General features: G+C 44.7%; 1 protein-coding gene and 1 non-coding gene across 8 annotated transcripts in view; one reads left to right on the plus strand and one right to left on the minus strand.

The window, feature by feature from the left end:
- Nucleotides 1-3,325: 3,325 nt before the first annotated feature.
- Nucleotides 3,326-3,390, plus strand: LOC119622212 (U7 small nuclear RNA). Its single transcript, XR_005238883.1, has one exon. It is a non-coding gene; the product is annotated as a U7 small nuclear RNA (small nuclear RNA).
- Nucleotides 3,391-4,310: 920 nt separating this feature from the next.
- Nucleotides 4,311-23,633, minus strand: part of MSI2 (musashi RNA binding protein 2) — a 431,124-nt gene continuing 411,801 nt past the window's right edge. For 3 of the 7 annotated variants that reach the window (XM_008011355.3, XM_037993579.2, XM_037993576.2), the window contains 3 exons: nucleotides 13,896-14,050; nucleotides 11,944-12,016; nucleotides 4,311-9,426 (listed from right to left, as the gene is read on the minus strand). In XM_008011355.3, coding sequence (XP_008009546.1) covers nucleotides 11,975-12,016; nucleotides 13,896-14,050 — 197 coding nt within the window. In that variant the 3' untranslated portion in view covers nucleotides 4,311-9,426; nucleotides 11,944-11,974. Of the gene's footprint in view, nucleotides 9,427-11,943; nucleotides 12,017-13,895; nucleotides 14,105-23,633 lie in introns of all 7 variants that reach the window. The other 4 variants (XM_008011353.3, XM_008011351.3, XM_037993578.2 and 1 more) reach the window with 2 other exon arrangements.

A 23,633-nucleotide genomic window follows, 5' to 3' on the forward strand; every position in this document is an offset into this window, starting at 1 on the left:
TTAAAATTTTTATTTTCATATAGTCACACTTAAAATTTTTTTTAAATTTTATCTTACAGAATTTTCAGTGAAATCTTTAAACATGTATTTTTTGGCATGTCACCTCTTCCTATTCCCCTCTCCCACTTGTCTTATTTCTCAGCCCCACATCCCAGGAGCCCATGTAAACAACCTGGAGTGTACCCTTTTCTTTGTGCCCATGTCATCATACATGTGATGTATATACACATATGTATCTTCACATATATACATATGTAGGAGTTTTAATTTGTGTATGTGTACATTTATACATACACATACATATATATGTATTTTTCAAAGATATTTTACCTTATTCAACTGTGCTTCATAAATTTCTTCAAGCCACTTGTTAGAGTCTGGGGTTACCTGTTCTAATGGCAGCCTAATTTTCTATGATATGATGTATATTGATATGTTAGTCCATAATTTTCCTAGTGATGGGGAATTCAACCATTATTATAATGCATATACCTCTCTTATAAAGTTTATCCTTAAATATTTTTTTCCTATTTCCATTACTAAGTGCTTATTACTGGAGAGGAGGAGGCCTAGTGGTTTTTGTATATTTATCTTACATCCAGCCATCCTGCCAAAGTTTTCATGAATTTTAGTAGCAATTTTTCTGTATTCATTTTCTTTTACTGCAGTCTTCTAAAATTTCTAGAAATAAAATCATCTTTGTCTTTTCCTCCCAATGTTTATGTCTTTTGTTACCTTATTTTTTAGAAGGTTTAAGGTAATAATAGTGACAGCAGCACCACTACAACAAGTTCCTTATTTTAACAGAAATAGGTTTTGTGTTTCACAATTTAGAATAATTAATGTTGGTTTGGCAAATATTAATAGTCTTTTGGTAAACAGTGTTTTCTGTTTCAACTTTCCATGGTGTTATTGGAAAAAGCTGCTATATTTTTCAAATACTTTATCAGCATATATTATTATGGTCATATGGTTTTCCTCCTTTAGTTTGCTAGTAAAACAGATGTTGACAGATTTCCTGATGTTGAAGTGTCCTTGAATTCTTGAAAGAAGTCCTGCTTGGCCATATTAAATTACACTCTTGATATACTGTAGAATTCTACTAGCTAAAATCATATTTCAAAATTTTACATCTGAGCTCCTAAGTCTGTAGATACATTTTTTGTTTTATTACTGTATTGGATTTTGACATCAAAGCCATGTGTTTTATAAAACAGGAAAGCTTTCTTTCCATACTTCTCTATCATCTGGAATAGTTTAAATGGTACTGGAATTATTAGTTAGATAAAACTCATTTGGATCCAGTCTATTTTTCAGTATATCTTTATTTATCATTTCAGTATCTTTTATGATAATAAGTTTATCCTGGTTTTCCACTTCTTACTAGTTTTTGTAATTTACATTTGCTAGGAAATTTTCTGATTCCCCTGAATTTTTTGGTTTGTTGTCAATATTCATGCTTTTCTCTGTTATCTCCTTTCATATTCTTCATATTGTATATTTTTGCTCATTTCTCCTTTATTCAGAGGAGTTTGTCTATTTTATTACTGTTTATAAACATACAGTTTTTGGACTTATGTTTTCTATTCTATCGCTTTCAACTTTTATTTATCAATTTCTTTTTCTAGTATTTTTTTTTTTGGTTGCTATTTGCTACCTTATTAAGGAGAATAAGTAATATATTCCTTCACCCCCAAAAAAATTCCATCTGAAGGCATTTAAAGTTTACATTTTTCCTCTGAGTACAGCTTTGGCTATACGCTATCAAGTTTGGGTATAATGTGTGTTTTCTGTTGCTTTTTGGCAGTTTGCAATCTTCTTTAACTTTTCTCTCTGATCCAACAGAATGTTTCTTAATTTTTACACAGTTACAATATTTATAGTCACATGTTAATTATTCATTTCTAAAATTTTTTTGGGGTGGGGGTGCTGCTGGCCAAAATTTATTTGATTTTTATGTTCCATGAATATTAACCAAAAAAAATGTGCAACCTCTATTCAAAGAGCCATCAGATCAGGTTATATAGAGCCATCACATCAGGTTTACTAGTTGCATTATTCAATTCTTCTATGTCTTTATTTTTTGTCTATTGATTATATCTAGTTCTAAGAGAGGTATATTAATTTCTGTAATTGTATTTTTACTTTTTATCAAGTTCCCTGAATTTCTAGTGGCTTTTGATTTAAAGTATTCAGTTCCTCTGATAATTGGGACATAGAGTTTACTGCCACTATATCTTCTTAATAGATTGTGTCTTTTGTCATTACATAATATGCTGTGGAGTATTTTTAACCTTAAATTCCACTCTGATACTGACATTTCAATTCTCACCCTTGTTTTTTGTATTTGCCTATTTTCTCTTTGTCACCCCTTTATTGTTAGCCATTTTCATCACTTTAAGTGTGTTTCTATACCTAGCACATAACTGGGTTTTGTTTTTTCTAAACACATCTATTTTGTAATGATAGAAAATTCAACCCATTCATATTTAGATAACGGTAGATTCAATTGATCTCATTCTTTCTGTCCTACTTTGTGTATTATTTATTTTACATTGTTGTTTCTTCTTTTTCCTTCTAGTTTTTGCTGATTTGTTTTCTATTTTTTTTTTTTTCTCCGTGAAACATTAAAACAGGAAAGTTTGTTGTTCTCTAGCTTGGTATTGTCCTGCCTTTTTTTGGTGCATTTTGTTGACTCAGGTAGGCACTTAGGTTAGAAGACTCACTCCCACCCTCCCAGGCACACTCAACACTGATGCTGATATTTGTCACCAGGCTTGAACCCAGGGGCAGCAGGATGTATTGGAGATAGGGTTTCATTCTGCCACTTTGCAGTTGTACAACCATGGGCAAATTATCCACCTTATTTGACCGTTACAATGTAGATAGTCATGTGGCACATGTGGGACTAACCAGGGCATATGTATGATCCACTGGTCATACAGTTGGTGCTCCTGTTCCCTGCTCTGTCTCTCCTTAGGCTCCTGGGCTGGGTTTGGGCCTCCCCCTTCTTTGAGCTGAGCAATCAGGATGAGGAAGATGGCCACAATGGCCGGCCTCATGTGTCTGGCTCACTTCTCTCAGAATTCCTAAAAGGGATTTCTCACGTCAGCTCCCATTGGTCTTTCATTTCTGTGGGGCAGCAGGGATTATACTCTTCTCTCCTGCCCTTAAACAATGTAACGAGACACTGTGGAGGGCTGTCTGTGGACACATAGGAGGTGGACCTGGAACCCAGTGCTCCTGCCTCCAGCTCCAGATAAAGGAATGCATCTTCTACTGTCTCCTCTAGGACCCCAGTGTAGCGGGAATACCTTAAAATTGTTAGTGCTTCAGCTTTTTAAAAGAATCTTGTCTAGCTGGTTTTCTGGTTTTCACTGGAAAGCCCATTTTACAAAAAAGATAAATTTGTTATATGCAGGAGACAAGAAGTTGGAGGAGGGACCCAAGAAGGCCATGTCCTGGAGACTACAGCTTTCCTAGGGGCCTTGAGGAAGCAGCTAAGGGACACTGGCAGGCATTGTCCTTCATCCATGCTTCATCCCTTGCACACCTCTTGGCCTGGTGTTTCTCTCCAGGGCTTCAAAGCTGAGGAATCCACTGATTCAGAGCATGCTGTAGCTGTCAACATCAGGTCTTGGGACTTGCCCTCAATGTACTGGGTGTCAATTCTTTTGTATCCTCTCATTTGTTTGGTAGAGAGAGGGGTGGAAAGTATTGCAGATGATCTATCTCTACATCTTTAGTTTTGTGATTCTGATGATTTCCAGTAGGCAAAACTTTAAACTCCTTGAGGGCAGAGGTCTGATACCTGTTCAGATCCCTACTCAAGGGTCGTGGAATGTGGTTTGGTGCCTTCTCCCACGCACTGTTGATAACTGAGGGCAGCACCCCAGAAAGCCCCTTAGCTCCTTCCACCATCTGGGTCCTCTGATCTGCAGGACCTTTGGGGTTTATTCCCTGTCCACCCATGGGTTCTTCCACCATCTGGGTCCTCTGATCTGCAGGACCTTTGGGGTTTATTCCCTGTCCACCCATGGGTTCTGTGTGCCTTCTGCTGTTAATCTACTCCACTCTCCCATCTGCTCTTCCATCTTAGTGCTCTCTTGCCACTTCATAAAAATGGTGCCACAAGCTCCCTGGGGACAGGGCAGGGGCTTCTTCCCTGCTGGAGGCCTGTGGCCAACATTCATGCTGAGGGGTGAGGGTGGCAGGTGCGATTTGATGAGATCCTCTCCCGCTCAAGCAAAACAACAGGTCTCCCGGAGCCCAGCCCTCCTCTGCAAGCGAAAGAATACCAAACAACTCTGTTCAAAACAGTTTATTTTATTTTATTTTTTTTTTTGTCAGACAAACACATTGATTTCTGGACCACAGTAGAGGATGGAAACCTTTCACAAACTTATTTATTTGAAAATACAAATATAAAATTATACTTTCCACATCTGTGATGTGAGAGACTGCCATCCACATAGTAATTTTTTACAACAGGGCTTTAAGAAAGCCACACACAAAGACCTGAAAGATGCTTGAGATATATATATAGATAGATACATATATATGTATATATATAAAAAAAATACTCACTACCAAAGTTCTCATCAGTTTCATACTAAAGTATAAAAGTAAGGGTGAGGTCAGCCACAGTGCTAGGGAAAGTTTTATTTAGATACATTTATGTCCACATGAAACGCTTAGACTTGCATCCTATTACATATGGAATTCGGAGTTTACAATACACCATGAACGGCAGATTGGCTAGCCCACGCTACTTAAGAGGACACTCACAGATTCCACACGGGATGGTACATTATGTACAGAATACAGTAGTAGAGAACCTTCGAGGGAGGCTCTGGAACTTTTGTCTCTCAGCCTCCAGCCCCCTCCCCCATCATGCCCCTGCCTCCCGGAACTGAAATCCTGTCTGAGACAATACATTCTGATTATTTGATAGCCAGGTGTTTGGATTAAGGTTGCCCCCCCAGCCCCTGACAAGAGGGGTGGATTTTATTTATATGTTTTTGTGTTTTAGTTTACTTACTTTTTTTTGGTGGAAAAAAAGAAAAAGAAAAAGAAAACATATTACAGTATTAAAGTATTGCTTAACTTCCAGCGTCTCCTTGTGTAGTGTCTGTGCCCAGGACAGGGCTGAGCTAACATCTGCTAGTTTTCTGCTTTGGGGTGAGGGTGGGGAAACCCGCCAGTGTCTTTCTTCAATGTGCTTGCCTGCAGTCAGTCCCTCTGCTCTACCCACTGTCTGCCTCCCTTGGAAGATAGCCTGGCTTGTGAAGCACATTCAAGGGAAAAAAAAAAAAAATCTCCCTTCCCCCACCAGCCCCCCACGCTCCCTCTGTCCCTGCGTGCCACTTGCAACCGATAAAGAGAAGTATGAGTTAGTGTTTCTTTTGTAAACAATTTCATATGCAATATAATACAGAAAGCATGGCTGACCTTCAATAAAAAATGTAGTAAACGATATTGCTTTATTCTTGAATATGCTGCAGTGAGTGAATGGCAGAATGAAGCAGTGTGGAGGTGGTGGAGGAGGCTAAGTCCCTAGCCCTCGTTTGCACTAAAGATCAAAATAGGTTTTGTTTTTCTATTTGGAACCAAAAATAAATTTTTTCCCCCAAAATCCCCAAATGAAAAAGAACAACAAGCAAAACCCACCCCCAAGAAATCAAAAACAAAACAAAACCAAGAACAAAAACTGAACACCTTTCAGGTCATTAGAACCAACAATTACCCAATGATTTTTATACTAGTCTAGCAAGATGTGTGTAACATTCACTGGCTGTGATTGCTGTGCAGTGAAACAGTAAATTGACAGCAATAGAGCCATGCTACCTTAAAGTCCAAGCTACAAGTTCAAATTAAGATGAAGGTTATGAAGGATAAAAACGCAAAGGCCTGTTGGGGCTTCGTTTGAATCAAGCTAATGGGCGACTGGGATAGAGCGCGAGGCTGTTTGGTTTTCCCAATGGATATGAGGAAGGCCACGAGCCAAGTCTGTGGAAGCTGCTAGAGAGCAGACCAAGGCTTGGTCATATCCGTCAGCCCCATGCCCAGCTAGAACCGGGAATGGGTCCGGGAGCTAATGCCACTCACTCGCCTCTGCTTGGGAGGAGAGGAGTTCGGGGGTCTCAGGCAGATGGATCTGGAAGCCAGAAAGTCACCCGGTGGCTGTTTGATAATTCCGGGGAAAAGCCATCAGCCAAGAGGGTTTCTCCCCCAGGGAAGGCGAAAGGTGGTTCCCATGTTCGCCATTGAGCTTAACTGAAACAAAGACAAGGCTGAACATCAGTGCTAAAAGAATTTACAAAAATCTTTCAAAATGGACTTCTAGATGGATGGGGGGACTAACGTGAACCTTAAACCTAGGTAGCCACATTAAAACATATCGGATTTCCACAAGATTTGTGCTATGGGCTACTGGGTCTCTTCAAAAGGTATATAAACATCTAAAACATATTCACACAGATTATCAATTTCTTCTGAGCATTCTTAAAAAAATATTTTTCTCTTAGTAAAATCATTTTAATATACCATGCCTCCCTCTTTTAAAAAATAAATTAAAAAAATCCAGTTTTGCATATCTAGCATTAGCATTTAAGGTAGTATGGCACCCCTTCACAGTGGGGGGGGGGGGGGGGATCTACAAAACGCCGTAGAGTCTGCCGGCATTTTAACATGGTGAGACCTTGGGTTAGTTGAAACCACATCAGATCAGCTAAAATAAAATTAAACTTGAAATTGAAAAAAATAATTAAAGGAAAAAACTGCCCCAAAATTATTAGCTTTTTTTTTTTTTCATAAATAAGAGAAAGTTCTATCCTTACTGGTCCTAAATCTGAATAACTATGTCTAATTTTTTTAAACCTTAATTATGTTATACCTATCAATATGTACTAGAAGAAAGAGGAGAAAAAAAGTCGCTACACTAGTACCAGGACAGCACGCTTACAAGATAGCCATTTTATACATTATTAACATACAATGATCAACAAAGAGTCTTCTGTGAGGTGATGGGGGATGCAGAGAAAAGGAAGGGAAGTACAGTACGTCACCAACATGGACAAAATAGGAATTAAATTCCCTCGTCTAAACACTGAATTTCTGGGAATTTACTAATTTTTCTTTTTTTTTTTTTTTTTTAAATAAAACTTCTGTTTTGTTGTTTTACGACTTGAACAAGTTTTGATATTTTAAAAGCGCTCAGCATTTAATCTGGTTGTTTGGGGGAAAAGAAAAGAAACAAAGAAAGGAAAAAAGCAATAAAAAAAAACCTCACCAAACAACCTAACATTTTATTAGAAAAACAAAGAACATGATTTTTTTTTTAATTGAAAAAAAATGTTGTTGCTGTTTCATTAGAATTGAAAAAGGCTTTTTTCTTTCTTTCTGAGTTAGCATTTTGGAGTCTTTAGTTTGAAGATGCTTTTGCCCTACCATGTCTGTGAATGTCTACATTAGTCTACTTTGTTAGTAAAATTTATAAAAATAGGAGTGCAGCAGCTCTTTATAATAAATGTCGCATTCAGTGTCTCATACTGGCTGTGCCTTAAGTACCAAATTTATAAACGTAACAATTTAAAAAATATTAATAAAACGTCAATATCACATTTTAAAAAAGAAAAAATATATATCCACACTACAATATGTTTTAATGCCATCTATTGAGTTGTACTTCTATAGTTGCTGTTGCCGACCTATTACCAATATTTAAAAAAAAGTTAAATTAAAAAATATCCTTCATCATAAGTATCTTTCCCCAACCGAGGACCATATATTATAACAGCCAAATGTTAAACATGTGCAAAGAGGAAACTGTCAGTTTTTCCCACCAGTCACAGTGCAGTGATGTTTATACTTTTTATTTTTAAAATTCTGTTTACATCTACAATAAATTAAAAAAAAAATTCTTCCATAGCCTCTCTGGTGATACTTGCAGCACTGAGGTATTAAAAAAAATATATAAACCAAAAGGTTGCTTTCCTAATTTGTAAATAGAAAGTGAATGGAGAAAGGTTGTATTAATGCAGGCTTATCCACTCCTGGCCCATGGGCCCCCAGATCTGGGAGCGGGGTGGGGAGCAGGGGGAGAAGAGAGGCAAAGTGTCCTAGGAACCTTTGGAGGTGCTGAAATGATTGGACAATAGAAAATGATCAAATATTTAAAAATTAAGACTGAAAAAGAATATCCCCCCCACCCCACCCCTACCCAAGCCAAACAGGTGTGCTTTGAAACTTTAAATATGTTAAATATTAAAATTGTAGCTTTGTTTTTAAAAAACGTCTTGGGAAAAGCAGTTTTTCATATTTTAAATAAAAATCTAACTAGACGGTAACATTTGAAGCTGTGCACAGACAAGAGGTTAATAGGCTGGTACAACACTAATACAGTTCTTAGGTCTATCACACAGACAAAGGAGCTAAACAGTGCTCTAACTTGTCCTGGGGTGGTCCTGGCAGCTGGGCGATCTTCATCTCAGTAACTGACTTGGCCAACGTTCCCTTCCCGCCTCCTTCCACAGAGCATCAAACTGCCTGGGACCAACTCCCTCACAAAAATATTTTTGATTCTCTCTTTCTTAATAGTTTCTATGTAGTTAATGGAATTGTATTTACAACATTTCTTTTTTAGAATTCACAATTTCAAAAAACCTTATAATATCACCTCTTTCAACAGAAAAAAAGCACTTATAGAAAAGGAGGACACCCAAAACACTGTCGTCCTTACCTTATTGCCGAAAATAGATAGACTCAGATTAACAAAGAGACATCACAAAAAGAACTGCTAGAGAGTCTGTTAATTAGCTTACTACATCTCACTTCTTCTACAACGCAAAATAGAAAGCTCATGCCCACCTCCCGCCCCGCACTTCACAACTTTGCTTCAGTGTGTGCTCAAGTTCCACCTGAAAATTCATACAGTCTCAGAATTGGTACCAAAATAGGGAGAGTAATATTACCATCTCAGCATCCTTTAAAAGTGAGAACAGAACCAAAACAAGCAAAAAAAAATTTTTAAGAAAAAATAACTCCTTAATATAACAATTATACTATGGTTAGCTTTGAACTAGATATTAAAGCTATGTGACTACTGGACTAAGTCAAAATCACTACCAAATGTGATTCAAAGAGATTTAAAAGGAGAATGGGAAGAGAGGAAGGGAGAGGGAAACCATCAAGAAAAACAAAACAAAACAAACCGAAATCATGGGTTATATACACATTTAAAAGCTGTTGTCTTATATTACAGCAGATTCGTGAGATGATGAGATGTAGTCAACCCTCGATCCGAAGTGAGCCATCTCTGGTTGGGATGGGGAGTGAGGCTGGTGGGGGTCCAGGTCTGAGGACATCACCTAAACAAAGGGCCACTCAGAAACTTCGCCCAGTCTTGCCTGGACATCCAGGTATGCTCTGCAGGGTGGGGAAGGCCAGGATGTCCAGAAGAAAACATAAAATGGAGGGGAGAGGGGAGGAGAAAGAAGTGTCAGACAAGTATGAGATTTCCTCCACTGTTTTAACTAGAGTTTCAAAGATGGACTTCATTGCACTACTGAATATGTATGAAAATCACCTGGCTAAAAGCCTACTGAGATCACAGCTTTGGAAATCTGACACCTAAACCATGCCTGATACTGGGGAGAGGACAAGGTTACAACTCTTCTTGCTGATTTGATACAGTACCATAGGGTTCTTGAGGTAATGGTGGGAAATGTGGTCACAGGGGTTGCAGCCAGATGGGCCAACTGCCCATTGACCGGAGATACCTTTTTTCTGTTTAAACTTCTGTTTCCAAAGCTAAACGTTAAAAACAAACAAACAAAAAAAACCCCGCAAACTTTTGCCTTTATTAGATACCCATCAATAACTTTTAAATGCAAACTTACGCTAAAAGATCATACCACATACCAAAAACTAAAGGTCATGACACTAAAAATATACAACAAATAACCAGCTTTGGTTACAGGAAATAAAAACAGGCCCAGGATTCACAGATGTGTTAATTGAGTCTCCCTGAATTGACTGTGGGTGGGGGGTGGGGGGCGGGGGGCGGGGAGCGGGGCCTGGGCTCCTCTTTTGTGGATGGCGCTAAATGTCAGAGGGTCACCTCTGTTGGGGACAATATGTGTGTCTGACCAGTCCTTCCTAACTGCTGCGGTGCAGCCACGTGGCTCTATGAGTTCACCTAATCCATTTTGGAAGGGGGTGAGTTGCTATCACACTCTTGGCTACTTCGTCCTTCTCTGGAAATTGAGTCCTAGACTTAGACAAGGGAGGATGGGCTGGTAGCAGCCTCCCCCATCCCATTCTATCCCGCCCCACCCCTATGGAAAGGCTTTAGTGGCCTTGGGGGTACATGGAGCTGTGGGCAGGAAGCCCTACACCACTCCTTCTCTTCCAAGGGAGGTAAGGAGGGAGCACAGGCAGCCCCAGTGCCTGGCCTTTCAAGGGTCTGCTGTGCCTGGTAGTTGTTTAACCCCCTCTTCATGTGACTTCACAAAGGGCTGGAGCCATCTTCAGTCTCCGGAGTTCTTGGTGATATCAGTTGTCCCTGCTCCCAAAGAAACCTTACTTCCTCTGGGTCCCCAAACCCAGCTTAATTAGTAGCGAGTAGCTTTCCTTCAAACTGTTAGTGGCCTCTGGCTCTGGCCAGCAATGGCTGGGTCAGTGGTCAAGGGGAAGTGGAGGCGAGGGGTGGGGGAATTCAGACACATGGTTTATTTGGTTAACAGAGGCAGTTGCGTTAGTTGAGGTGATCCCTTAGCAGCAACATTAGAGAAATCCAAGAGATTTATGGAGCTCAACTCAACCCAGTTCTCCACCTGGTCCGACTCAGGAGCCAGGAGCAATCCTTCTCTAGGAGAGAGGCATCCAATGAAGTGCAAGCCCGAAGTGGCCAGTTCATCTCCAGCCTTGTTTCTCCTACATCCCAACTCCAAGAGTGAAAGGCTCTGGTGCCCCTGTGGGATTTTCCTAGTGGAATACATTCCCTGGCCTCAGCTGTCACTCTCTTTTCCAGAGACAGATCCATGTTCCAGCCTCACAAACTTAATGTGCTAACACAGTACACATCTGGTGCTTTCACAAGGACAACCCCTCTCCCTTGCTGGTGTTCTTCCCAAGAAGGACAGATACTCATTTCCACAGGAGTGTGTGGCAAGGGGCTTCCTCACTGCCCCAACCTCCCTCTCCTCGCTTCCATCCCCTCCATAACCCCATCAAAGTGATTGAAAAAATGTTTAATTAACTTGAGCTCAGTTTAAAAGGTTAGGAAACTGGCAGGGATCCAAATCCACGTTACTCAGGTGATGTCGTTAATTTAATTTGCTTTTCGTGCAGTAATCTGGATAATTACTCAGTAGTTACTGGCAAAAATGTTTTCTTTTCACTAAAAGATGGAGTCTGACTGTTTGACTGCATGAACCCCATTGGCTGAGCCCCAGCAAGGCCTGGGGAGCTGAAGGGGCCCAGCAACTCACAGGGCCAGCTCAAAGGACCTCCAGGAGTGGGTGGCCCTGGTCCCCATCCCTGCTTCCAGGCCTAGCAGAAGCCCAGTGCTTCCCTGCCTCTATCCCCCTGGGACGGGCGCAGCACGAGATCTCCTTCCAGTTTCCCACACTCTTGATTGTATTTCAAGACAGAGAAAGATGAAGGGTGGGGAAGATACAGAAAAAGAATCCAATGAACCAAATTAAGAAAAAAAGAGAGAGAGTCAAAAAGGTGGGGGTCATGATTAAAAGCTAGAGGAAGGGATGACAGATTAAAAGACTGGATTTGTTTTTGCCCCCACCCTCCTGAAAAGGGGTCCAGAAAGAGGAGAGAGAGATGTGGATGTGATGAGACAGGGGCACGCACGTACATGTATGACCCGTGGACATACATGTACGGACACACCAGCAGGGCGGAGACACATGGCAGAGACGGTAATACCTCAGAGTGAGATGGCAACGAAAGCACCTGCTCAATGGTATCCATTTGTAAAGGCCGTTGCAATCAAAGGTCCCTAAAATTGCACAATTGTTAAGGTCATCAGTGTGCTATACATGGGAACAGATTGTCACATTCTGGGAAAGGAAATTATCTCTAGGACTAGTTCTGTGGTTGCCAGCATGAATATGTAATTCTGAGACACCGTGCCATGAGGGGCCAGGATGACATCCTCCTTAGCTCCAAACCCCTAGTCCCCACTCCCTCCGCCCCTACCAAGCCTATCTGCTTACCCAGGGAAAAACCAAAAGCCAGATTCAGAGGCGTGGGTGGGTGGTGGGAAACGGGGGTTTGTGTCCCCAGTGATGGGCATGGCTGCCCTAAATCCCAGAGTGCAAAGATAAGTCTCTGTCCACAGTCCCAGCAGCTCTAGCTGGGGAGAAGAAATCCCGGTGCAGACAGACTGGGATGCTTTCTGGTTATTTCAGAAAAACATCATAGCCCACAGGTCAAAAGACCCCGGTTTTCAAGAACAAATTGGGCCTGTGTTTCTGGATGCTGAATATGGAAATGAGTTGTGTTCTAAGTAGTGATAGATGGTCCCCTAAATTGAGCAGCTCTCAGGTGAATAATAATATTCTGGATTTGCTACCACAGTTGATCCGAGGGGATTAGATTCATTAACCTACTGACTTAAGTGATACTGGCTTGGGAGCAGGACTGAACAAGGACCCACCCTGCACAAGTAGGGCTGGCAGGTGTGTGTGCATGTGTGCGTGTGCGTGTGTGCGTCCGTGTGTGCGTGCATGCATGTGTGTGCGTGCATGGATGTGTGTGTGTGTGTGCGTGCATGTGCGCTGTGTGTATGAGGGAGGAACTCCCAATGCCAGGGGGCATGAATGAGGCCACCTTGGTGCCCTAGACTGTCTGCACGTGTTTTGTTCTCCGCAGCGTGGCCCCCAAGGCAGGGCTTGCCAGCTGTCGCTCAGAAGCAGAGTCTGACAGGAACGTGGCCTGGGACTGCAGACGCACTCATCTTAGCTCAAAACCAAGCTGCCTCCAAAATGCTGAGGCTGGCTAGGGCAAAGGTTGGCCAATTTTCTGTTTCCAAAATGGAAGGGACAGCGAGCAAGTGGGCTCAGGCACATTCATGCTCACACACACCGGGAGGGAGAAGAACAATACAATCTGAAAACAGCATGCAAATCTGTTAAGCAAATCTCCATTGCCTGGATTAGTCAGATTATAGAACCACAGAGCATTACAAATATCAAATGCATCTGGCCTTCAAGGGGTGGGGGCTGCAGCTAAAGAACGCAGATGGGAACTTACTTGGAACCTGGAAACTGTAAGAAACATTAGCAAAGAAAACTGCCTGGGAGAGGGCTTGGACCCCCACACCACCTCCCAGGCTCCAGCACTGCCACTGGACCTTAGATCAGGGGCTCTGTTGACTAAGGCTCCTACTCTGGCGGGGAGCTGGGACATTTCTCGGCTTTCAGGTCCCAGCCCACATGACAGTGTCCAGAAAGTGGGGATCAAGGAAGGTGGCCACTACTGAGGCCCTATTACGTGCCAGTGCGTGACATTATTTCGAATAATCCTTCCACAATCTTTGAGGAAAGTACAGAGATTCTGGTTTTGCAGTCAGGGAAATGAGATTCAGACAGGTTATCGAAGTGGCTCAAGGATGCACTGTGTGAAGGTGATGGAGTGGTGAGATCTGAACTGGACCTGTCCACGCTCCTTCCGCTCCATCACACAGCCACACGAGAGGCACTCAGGACATGTCTAAGACGATGGAGGCTTTAGCCCTCAGGAGCTGGTGTGATGGTGATGGGGACCCTCTGTCCTCTCCTCTGCCCCCGATTTTGGGCTTTCCTGGCACACCCACAGGCCACAAGGAGCTGGTCAGGAAGGAGGAGGCAGGAGGGCAAGGGAAGGCAGGTACTTACAGCTATGCCGTGGCCGAAGCCCGAGCCCGGCTGTGGGCTGGCCGCACTTATGTAATTCCCCACTCCGGAGTCCTGGCTGGCAGGGCCGTAGAGATCGGCGACAGGTCCTGGGCTGTTGGCCCCCGGGAAGCCTCCGGGCCGCGCCGGGTTGGAGCCTGCCGGGGAAGCGGGCGCGCCAAAATTCGGTTGAGCACTGTAGCTATTCAGGACTGGTGTGCAGAGAATAGAGCTGGGTATGAGGCCAGAAGCCAGGCATGCACCGGTCATTACAAGCCAAACACTTGAGAAAAACAGCTGAGGCCCAACTTCTAACACTCAACCAAGGCCATGCGAAAACATCAGCAGGGACTCAAGAATACTCAGCCCAGGCTACTACTAAGAAGCTTGGAGCTCCAAAAATATAGAGAATAAAAAAACAATCATTCAACACACTACGGCAACCAACCGGAGGTGCTTCACTGCCCACCAAATTATCACAATAGAAATAGAGATATATATGGAAGAAAGAGAGAGAGAGAGAAAGAGTTTTTTTTTTCACATCTGAATTGATGCTCATGCAGTCTTCTAGATCTGGGCACGTTGAGACAGCATTCACATCCCATGCAAACTACAAAGGAACTAGTTTTAGACTACACATTGTGTTAATATTGATATTAAAACGTAACAGGAAACAAAGCAATTTGTGTCCAGGAAAAAAAAATCTTTGCGGAGGGGATTTTTGATCTTTTCTTGTATGTGTGTTTCACTTTTTCTTTTTTGTTTTTGGATCCATTAAATGACAAATTTGTTTTGTTTTGTTTTTTAAAAAAAAAGGCAAAAAAGATCTCCATTCTCCATCCCACCCCCACCACTCCCCCCTCCCCACTGGCTACTCCCTCCCTTCCCACCCTTCCCACTCATAACCCTGAATGAAAGTCATCAATACTGAACGTGGTCGGAGGATGGGATATGTCATGGAGAGTTTGGGCATCTTGACATAACAGTAATGATGGCGGCAGAGAGTTTCCTTTTGGGGTGGAGAGAAGGGGATGGAAGGAGGGATGGGGGGGAATGGTAAACCTGGAGGCTGGGGCCAGAGCTGGGGTGGAAGCCAATGGTTCTACAGGACACCCACACACTCACCTCCTGCAGGAGAAGGAAAGGGGGGATTTAAACTTTTTTTTCCTTTTGTTTAAAAAAAAAAAGACAAAGAAGTATGAATGCAGAACATACCGACTGAACCAATTCATAGCTAAACCATAGCTGACCAAAATGCCTGCTTTCTCTTGGTTATCCTGCAGTGTCAACTCCAGACTGAGAACAGCAAGCTCAGGATGTATACAGAGAGGGGACTTGACACGCACAAATCCAGAGAGTGGTGGGGTTGCAGATCGGGGGGCAGCGGAAGGTGACACTGCCTCGGCCCCCCACCAATCTCATCATTCTGACCCTAATGAGGGCCGCAGCCTGTCAACCAGTTAACTAGGTTAATTTTGTTCACCTTTATTTCCCCTTAGTAGTTTAAACTTTATTTTCTTTTCCAAAATGGAAAACAATATATTTTTTTAATGGTAAAAGGAAGTTCTTATTGATTTTTAAGCCTCAAGGTGAGTCTGGGCTGGCCAACTTTGGTCTACGGCTAACCTGTATTAAAGAACCAGACATTCTGAGAGTCACACTTTCAGATCTTCGGCTCCAAAGCGCTGCTCCTGGCAACAATCACTTCTCCCTTCTGCCTCCCTTGGCCTCTCCCCCTCTTCCCTGTGACCAGTTGCCTTCAATGGCAGAGGCAAAGAACATCCATGCAGGTGGGGTCACTCCTGGCTTTGGCCCCTCCCTTGCCCAGGGACCTGTGGTTTGAGGCCCTCAGTTCTGGTGGGCCTGGAAGAGCCAGAAGTGGATTGATTTTTCACCCACTTGTCACAGGGATGGGAAGAGATTGATGAGGCACCCAAGGCACACTGGCAGGAGACTGAGACAGAGACACAAAGATACACGAGAGACCAAATCAAGCTGGGCCTGGCTCCTGACTCAGCAGAGAAAACAGAACTGTAGCCTCCGGATGCCCTTGGGGTGGGAAGCCCGAAGGTGAGCCCCTTTGAAGCTGTAGCTGAGAAATGAATAAACTGGCCAATGGAAAGAGCAGGTTAAAGAGAAAAAGAAAAAAATAAATTACAGAGGCTGAGAGCAAGTGAACGGCTGATCTGGGAATGCGCTGGCAGACAAAAGGATCAGAGATTTTTGAATACAGAAGATTCAACTTGCAGATAACACTTGGCCCTCTCACTCATGGAGGCAAATATCAAGCCGAGATATTCAAAAGGCGGTATTATCTTAGTCTAACACATTTTTTTCTTCTGAGCTCAGGAAAACAGAAGAAGCTTGGACAGTGGACTCCTGGTTTTGTCCAGGCAGCTGAAATCCCTCCCTATACAAATGAATTAATTAGCCTGTTCCATTTTAGGCTAATAGGATGGGGTGGGCATGAGGAGGCACAGTGGTTGACGGAAAGAAAGTTTTTTTGGCTTCTTTCTTGTCTGGCCGGATGTGAACCCAGGAAGGTGTTGGGCAGGCTCACCTAACTAGTGGGTGGGGAGAAGCAGGTTTAGAGTTCCGTTTCTTCCAACAGAAGAGCCACCTAGAGACTAACCTAGCCAGCAGAGGCAGTCTCGGAGACAGGATGTAGCATGCCCACAGAAGGGTGATGTCCAGAAATGCCCCCTTCTGCAGGCTTAGAAGACAGAAGGGCTGTTGGTATTATGCCCATCCTTGGCAACCTCTCCCATTCCTGTGTGCGGGGAGGCCTGTGGCTTCTGAGTCGGCCTGAAGGGAATTTCACAATAAGCAGCTCATCTTAGGTCTATATCACCCCTCCTTGCTCAGTCATCCTCCATCAAATGACACTAAAATCACCGTGGAGAAGACACTGTATTAGAATGCAGCTTTCAAATCCCAAGTCCTGTTTTATTATGCACTTGCTCATCACAATGCCGGAGCCTCAGCTCAAAGTCACCTTGCAGATGTCCCCCAGCCAGGGGTGAAAGACAGGGCTGCTGGGTTCCCACTAGAGGGCGCAGCCGGCAGGCAATAAGAACCCAGTTCTGGGCTGGTCCCATCTCCAGCTAGGCTTCTGGGCAGTGGAACCCGCACCCTTGAGGGCCGGGCGCACGGAAGAGAGGAGCCTCTATTTTCCACAGTCAACACTTGTGTGTGTCTGTCTCTGCGAGCAGAAGACCCAGGCTCCAGAAAGCATGTTAAAGTCCCCGAACAAGCCATCTGGAAACTCATGCATCTTTGAGAAGACTCATAAAAAGCAACGGCTCTGGCTGCTTAGGAGAGAATGGGGACTGCCACTTGGCACATAAACTTGTCAGTAGCTGTTCCTGCTGTCTGACAGTGGGAAGACATTAGGGACAAAGTAATTTTCTTCTTTCGCGAAGTCAGCGTAACTCTACATACTGAACACTGGCTGGCTACACAGGAAAGGGGCTCATCTGAGAACGCTGTCTCCCTCTAAGAGGAGACGTAGAGAGTGGGGTTGCAGGGGGTGGGGGGGGAAGGCATGAAGCCAAACCTCTGACCTGAGGGTGCTTTCTGTGGAAGTCATTCTCCAGTCGATTCTCAGTGATCTTTCTAAGTGAAGGGTGCCTTTTCCCCAGGCACGGAGACTTATTTTGGGGGGCCAGAATCGGTCCACATACCAGGATCAGCTCGGGAAGAGAAGATGGGACGTGGCTCTTAGTGGACAAGGGCACCTTGTCTACTGCTCAGCTAGGGTGTGCGTGTGTGTCGGGAGGGAGGGGCAGGGAGTACACTTTGTTGAATAAATAAACAGTGCTGAGGTTTATAAATTGGATATTATGACTCCTGTCCCAGAAGAGGACAATGTCTTGCAAACGTCTTGGCATTTTTGCAGCAGGAGCTATAAGCGTTAAGTGGCTTGGGATAAGCCCTGCTCTAGGATGGCAGTTTGGGGGCTCACTGTGGTGATCAGGTTCATTTCATTAGCAGCATCCATGGCAGCATTTTAATCCCAGGCAGGTTTCTCTTTGCCCTTCATCCTCACTCCCCAATATCCTCTGGGCTTTCCCAGTCAAGGCGGCACCCACAGAGAGGCAGCAATGATGTAGAGAAAGGGAGCACTGGACTCGGAGGCAGAAGACCTGACTGTGACCCCAGCTCTGTTCTTACAGTCAGGTGCCTTGGGCTAAGAAGCCACTCACAAGCCCAAGTCCTCATCTGTAGCAAGTGAGTGATGCTTTCCTTATTCAATCTGACTCATGGGGCTGCTTCAGGAATGAAAAACAGAAAGTGTTCTGTAACTTGTCAAGTTTAAAACAAATACACCCTATTTCTGAAATAGTTATGTATGCAGAGCCCAATAAGGCAGGTACCACCTGTGGATTTAGGAAAATCTGATATAGGAAAAAGCAATTCACTATCCATATGAATCAGGAGGTGACTTACAAAAATCCCAGTTTATCCATTTGGTGCATTTAATCATCTTGGGCCTGAAGAAAGAACTCCTGGGAATGGGGGTCAGAAAAGCGAGGACACCGAATCTCACCGAGGACGGCAAGAGGAGATGCACTTGAATGAAATTTGGTGGCATTTCACATGGGATAAAAGGAGAAACTTCCTGCCCATCAATAAAATACTCTGATGGCTGACCTGGGAAAGTCCGAGAATCTTATCCTGGAGATCTTAACAGAGACGGATGCTGCAGGCTTAAGACTCTCACCTGCAAGGGTTGGACCCAAAGCTACCGAGCATCTTTCCCTTACGGTTCTAAAATGAGATGGGAGAGATGCCTGCTGTCTGGCCAGCATGTGACTCTGCCCAACTGTGGTGAGAAGGGACTGGCCTGAGAGTGGAATTAGGCATGGAGGGTAGGGAAGTGGTAGGAGTCAGAACAGCCTCACCGTAGGTCTAGAAAAGGTATGGAAGTCTAGTCCAATAATTTTTGTGTTGTCCCTAAGTGATGCCACTGGACCTGAGGCAAAAAGCTAGAGCCAGGACAATGAGGGGGGCACCTCTCAGAGGGCACCTCTGGCTCTAAGGCCTGAAAATTGGATTATTACTGATCCAGAGAAAGGAACTGTTTACAAAATATTTTCCAGATGAGCTCAGTTCATATATTTGGGACAAGCCAGGGGTCCACCAAGTTCCAGCCCTAGACCCAGCTCCTAGTTTGGTGGGTCTCACATTTCCGCAAAAGCCAGGGCCAGCCCTCAAGACAATTTCGGTCATCTGCTTTGTGAATTATCTGCTGCTGCCAGGTTTCATTTCAGGCCAAAGACCGCAGTGGCCCCGGCACATTTCTGGGAGAAAGACCCTCCCCTGCCCAGCTCGTGCATGTGGCTCGGGTACGGCAAATGCAACGGAGGGCCCACCCTTGCCAAGTCCAATTCAGAAGGGATTTGGGCTGACTGGTGTCACGGCCTCCATTCCCAAACCCCAGTCCCGACAGGATGGAGGACTGAGAACAGGAGAGGTCATAAGCCTGTGTAATAGTCTATGAGGGCAGAGGCTGTGTTAATTCATCACGCTGAATTTTTAGGAGTTTTTGTTTTAGAGAAATTTAAAGAAACTAAATAAAGTTATCACACTCTCCAACACTCACCTCTACCTTCATCTTGTCTATATCATGCTTGTATCTGCCTTGATTTAAAACTCCACAGTCATAGGACCCTATCTCCCTTATTAGCAAGAAATTCCTCCAGGCAGGTGGGGAACTCCCGGGATTCTCAGGGAGCCCTATGTTCCCGATCAGAGAGCATATTCTCCAAAGAGCAATAGCAACCTTCTGCCATTCCTCAGTGGACACTGGCTCCACAATGCCAGGTGGCTGTCAACAGTGAGGGCCTGCGTGAGTCCCTCTGAACAGCCAGCTACTCTTTATTGGAGGGCTCTGAATTTCGGCAACTGGGCAGCCAGAGGCCTTCCTGGGGAACAGAACTGGGGATCCCATTCTGCAGTTTCCTTCCTGTGTCCTCTGAAAACAGTGCCCACTGTAAATAATTGCAGATGGTCAAATGCGAAAGGTAAGCATGAAAAGACAAAATCTATTTCTGATAATGGAAGGAGAATACTCGGTTATGAATTGGCATGTCTCGAGCAGAGCAAGGTAGGATTACACTCCAGGAGTCTGCCCGGCCAGCTATGTCCCAGCAATCCTTGGCTCAAGCTTTCCTTCTAGAGCTTAGCCTGAAGGTAGGAGAGACTGGTAGAGAAGATCAGCAACGATGTCCAACCTGGGAAAATTGTATGACATGCTAAATTAAAATCAAATCAGTTCAGGCACCCAGATGCAGGGACAGTCAATTTTATACACAATATAGTTTTAAAAGCTCTGCTGAAATTCAGGCTATTTCAGAAGGGAAGGGGGAAGACACTTTAAAACTGGGGGAGGATTAACAGAGCGATGTGATGGGATTTCTTTTTCACTGTCTGCATATACAAACAGATACATGACTGAGAGGTACACACTCAGCCTGGTGTCAACATCATGCTAGTCTTGATGTATCTGGAGTCGCCTGGCTCCTCTTACATGCTGCACGGGACACATGGTGAGTATCTGGGCATGCACTGGGCTGATCGGGCAGCCAGTATCACACAGACATTCCAAATGTCAGTGACAATGGCGCCAGTCTTATGATAAGTTGTAGTTTCTGCTCGTTCTCAAAACTTAACCTGATTCAGACCACTGAGGTTGGTGCTGATAATGTCTACTGGTTAATGTTGGCCTGTCTCAAGTAGCGAACTGATGGACATGAGCACTTAATACCTGTGAATTATTTTGTTGAAAGATCTTGGCTTCTGGTCAAGTCACACTCCCCTAAAACCCGCAGGAGACAGTATCATTATTAGCCAGTTCTAAAACTCTCCTATAACATATGAATGGTAAAGCTGGGGAAGCACACTACCATTCAGATCAGTGTAGGGAGAAAGTTCCAAACACCCAGAACCAACCCATCTGAGAAAGGCTTTCTGGCTAGGACCATGCATTTTCTGTTGAGATATAATCTCAACAGTGCAGTGGTGCAATCTTGACTCACTGCAACCTCTGCCTCCTGGGTTCAAGTGGTTTTCCTGCCTCAGTCTTCTGAGTAACTGGGATTACAGGTGTATGCCACCAAACCTGGCTAATTTTTGTATTTTTTGTAGAGACAGCGTTTCACCATGTTGGCCAGGCTGGTCTCGAACTCCTGACCTCAGGTGATCCACCTGCCTCAGCCTCCCAAAGTGCTGGGATTACAGGCGTAAGCCACCATGCTTGGCCCTCCTGATACGTTTTTATTATCAGCCCTGATTTGATTCTGTAAGTGTATCTCAAGCTCCAAAAGGGCCAGGCCGGGCGGGTTCTAGGCTGGTGGGTTGGGAAGGTGGGTGAGGGAGGATGGTTGTTAGTGGTTGACTGCTGTCTGCTCATGGTGCAAATTCTGCGGATGGAGCAGCCTTGAATGGGCTGTGGCCTTGTGGCCAGAGAAACTAGGCTTTTGTCATGATGCCAAGGAAAGAACTTTCTGGAGTTGAGGTCAGTTCCCATTTCTCTCAACCCCTAAGGGCCCTGAGGGACTGAGTTTGTTTGCAGGTTTCCAGGAGGCAAGCACAGAGGGCCCCGGGAAGGGAAAGGCCATGAGGCAGTCACTGGGGCCCTGTGCAGTGACCAGATGTCACTCCTGCCTGGCATTGGCACAGGGCTTGTCCTGCTTGTGTGAACTATCTGCCAGGCTTCACCAGACCAGGCTTCCAGCCTCAAACGTAGGATAGTGTTCCCAATCCCTCTCCACCGTGAACGGATGTTTCAACAACACCTTACCCTGAGCCTCTAAAGCGCTTCAGAAGAGGAGGGAAAACCAACCCGGGAGACACATGTTACGGTTTGGCTGAAGCAGGCGGTGTCTTAACACTAACATCCTGCTGCCTCTTCCTTAAATTAATTGGCTTCAGACTCCAGGCCCACACAGGTTAGAATCTGTAAGGACTAACAGACAAGGAGGCTTCTCGGAACCTGCAGCACCCATGCCATGCTGCATTGAGCCACCCAGCAGCTGAGCACGCAGCTGTGGGGAGGCGAGATGCCACCATCACCACTCAGCAGAGAAAAGGCAGAGAGGTGGCCCCTGTTGGGTGATACTAGAGCCCTTGCTTCCTCATCCAGCCCTCCCAGGTCTGAGACTCCAAAGGAAATAGGGAGTTTGCTGCCCGGAGACAACTCCCTATTCTCTCTTACAGTTTGGTGGCTCCAAGTTTCTACTAGTTCAGTCCTGAAAATGTCCTTTGCATTGCTTTGCTTTGATCCAGTGACTGCCTCTGTCCTTGAAGCACATGCGTCTCTTTTTTCAAAAAAGAAGCCAGTTTGGCTTTTCCCCACATGTCTCCAGCTACCCTCTCATGTTGCTGCTCTGTGGTGTGCTCGGGCACCAATTTCCAACCTGAAAACCACCTTCCTGCCTACTGCTGGCCAGCAGGCTCAGATCCTTCCTTGTGTCTTATAAGTGATTCCACTCACTGCAGGCCCAGTTTCTGCACGACAGACTACTGCTAACAGAAAACACTATGAAATCCAAGGCTAGGACCACAGACTTATGAGGCAGCCTAATGTGGTCTTCTCAATCATGATAAGAAGCTGTGTAAGAATTAGATGTCACTCTGCCCCGTTAGGCCTGATACTAGCAGGGACAAAACAGGGCCTGGAGGTGAAAACCAATGAGGCAAGAAGCACAAAGTTCTAGAAGCTGCGGCTTCTGCAGGTGTGAGGCTGGAAAGGGAACCCATACTTATGAGCCCCTACCGTGTTGCTAGGCATGTTGGTAGGTGTTTCACACCATCTTTTTTCATGCTCTGAACATCTTGTAAGAGCAGCTCTGTAACCCCCATTACAAATAAGGAGACCAAGGGTTTGAGCAGCTAGGAAATGTGTCCAATGCCACACAGTGTCTCAGACAGGACCAAATCTGGCTCTAACTTGAAGGCATATGCTTTTTGAATTATGCTGCTCAGGTGTCCCTTCTGGAATCATACTTTGACAAGGTTTCCTCTGTTTACTTGGCTCTTTCTTTGCCCCAGAGAAATTGCAAATTCAAGGACACAGAACAGATTCTCCAACCTTGAAGTAGAAGCTCCTGAGGGATGGACCCTGTTGCCCTTTCCAAATTGGGAGCTCCCTGGCAGTGGAAACATCTCTTCCATCAGGGTGGGGATTCCCTGAGGTCAGGATCTGACTGCCCCAAGAGATACAGGACTGCCTCTCTCCTGATGACTAGGTCACTCTCCCCTATGCCACAGACCAAAGAACAAGCAGACTTGCAGTACTGGTGGGGTCAGGCTGGAAGCAGAGAGGGCACTGCCAGAGCGAAAGTAAGCCCTGGTCAACCCTGGGCCCTCGCTAGAACTCCCCTCCCCAACCCCAGGAAGGTGCCTGGACCCAGGGGGCCACCCAGAGAGCTGATCTCAATCCTAAAAGACCACTCCATTCTGCTGAGAGCCAAGGCCTTTGGGGAGCTCGCATGCCCTAGGGCTGAACGGTATTTATTGCCCAGTCATATCTAATAGAAAACTCACTGCTGGGGCTCTAGCAGGCAGGGGGCAGGGTGAGGCGGGGAAGGTATCCCAGGGGCAGCCCCTTGAGGACCCACACAAAAGACTTTCCACTTGAGTAGCTCCTCTTTAATGATTATAAAGGCACAGGAGTCTAATCCATTTTTGATGTAAGCACTAATAGTTCTGTGTCCTTGAAGTTCAAAGCAAGCGCAT

Source organism: Chlorocebus sabaeus, chromosome 16 (genome assembly GCF_047675955.1).
Source record: "Chlorocebus sabaeus isolate Y175 chromosome 16, mChlSab1.0.hap1, whole genome shotgun sequence".
NCBI lineage: Eukaryota > Metazoa > Chordata > Mammalia > Primates > Cercopithecidae > Chlorocebus > Chlorocebus sabaeus.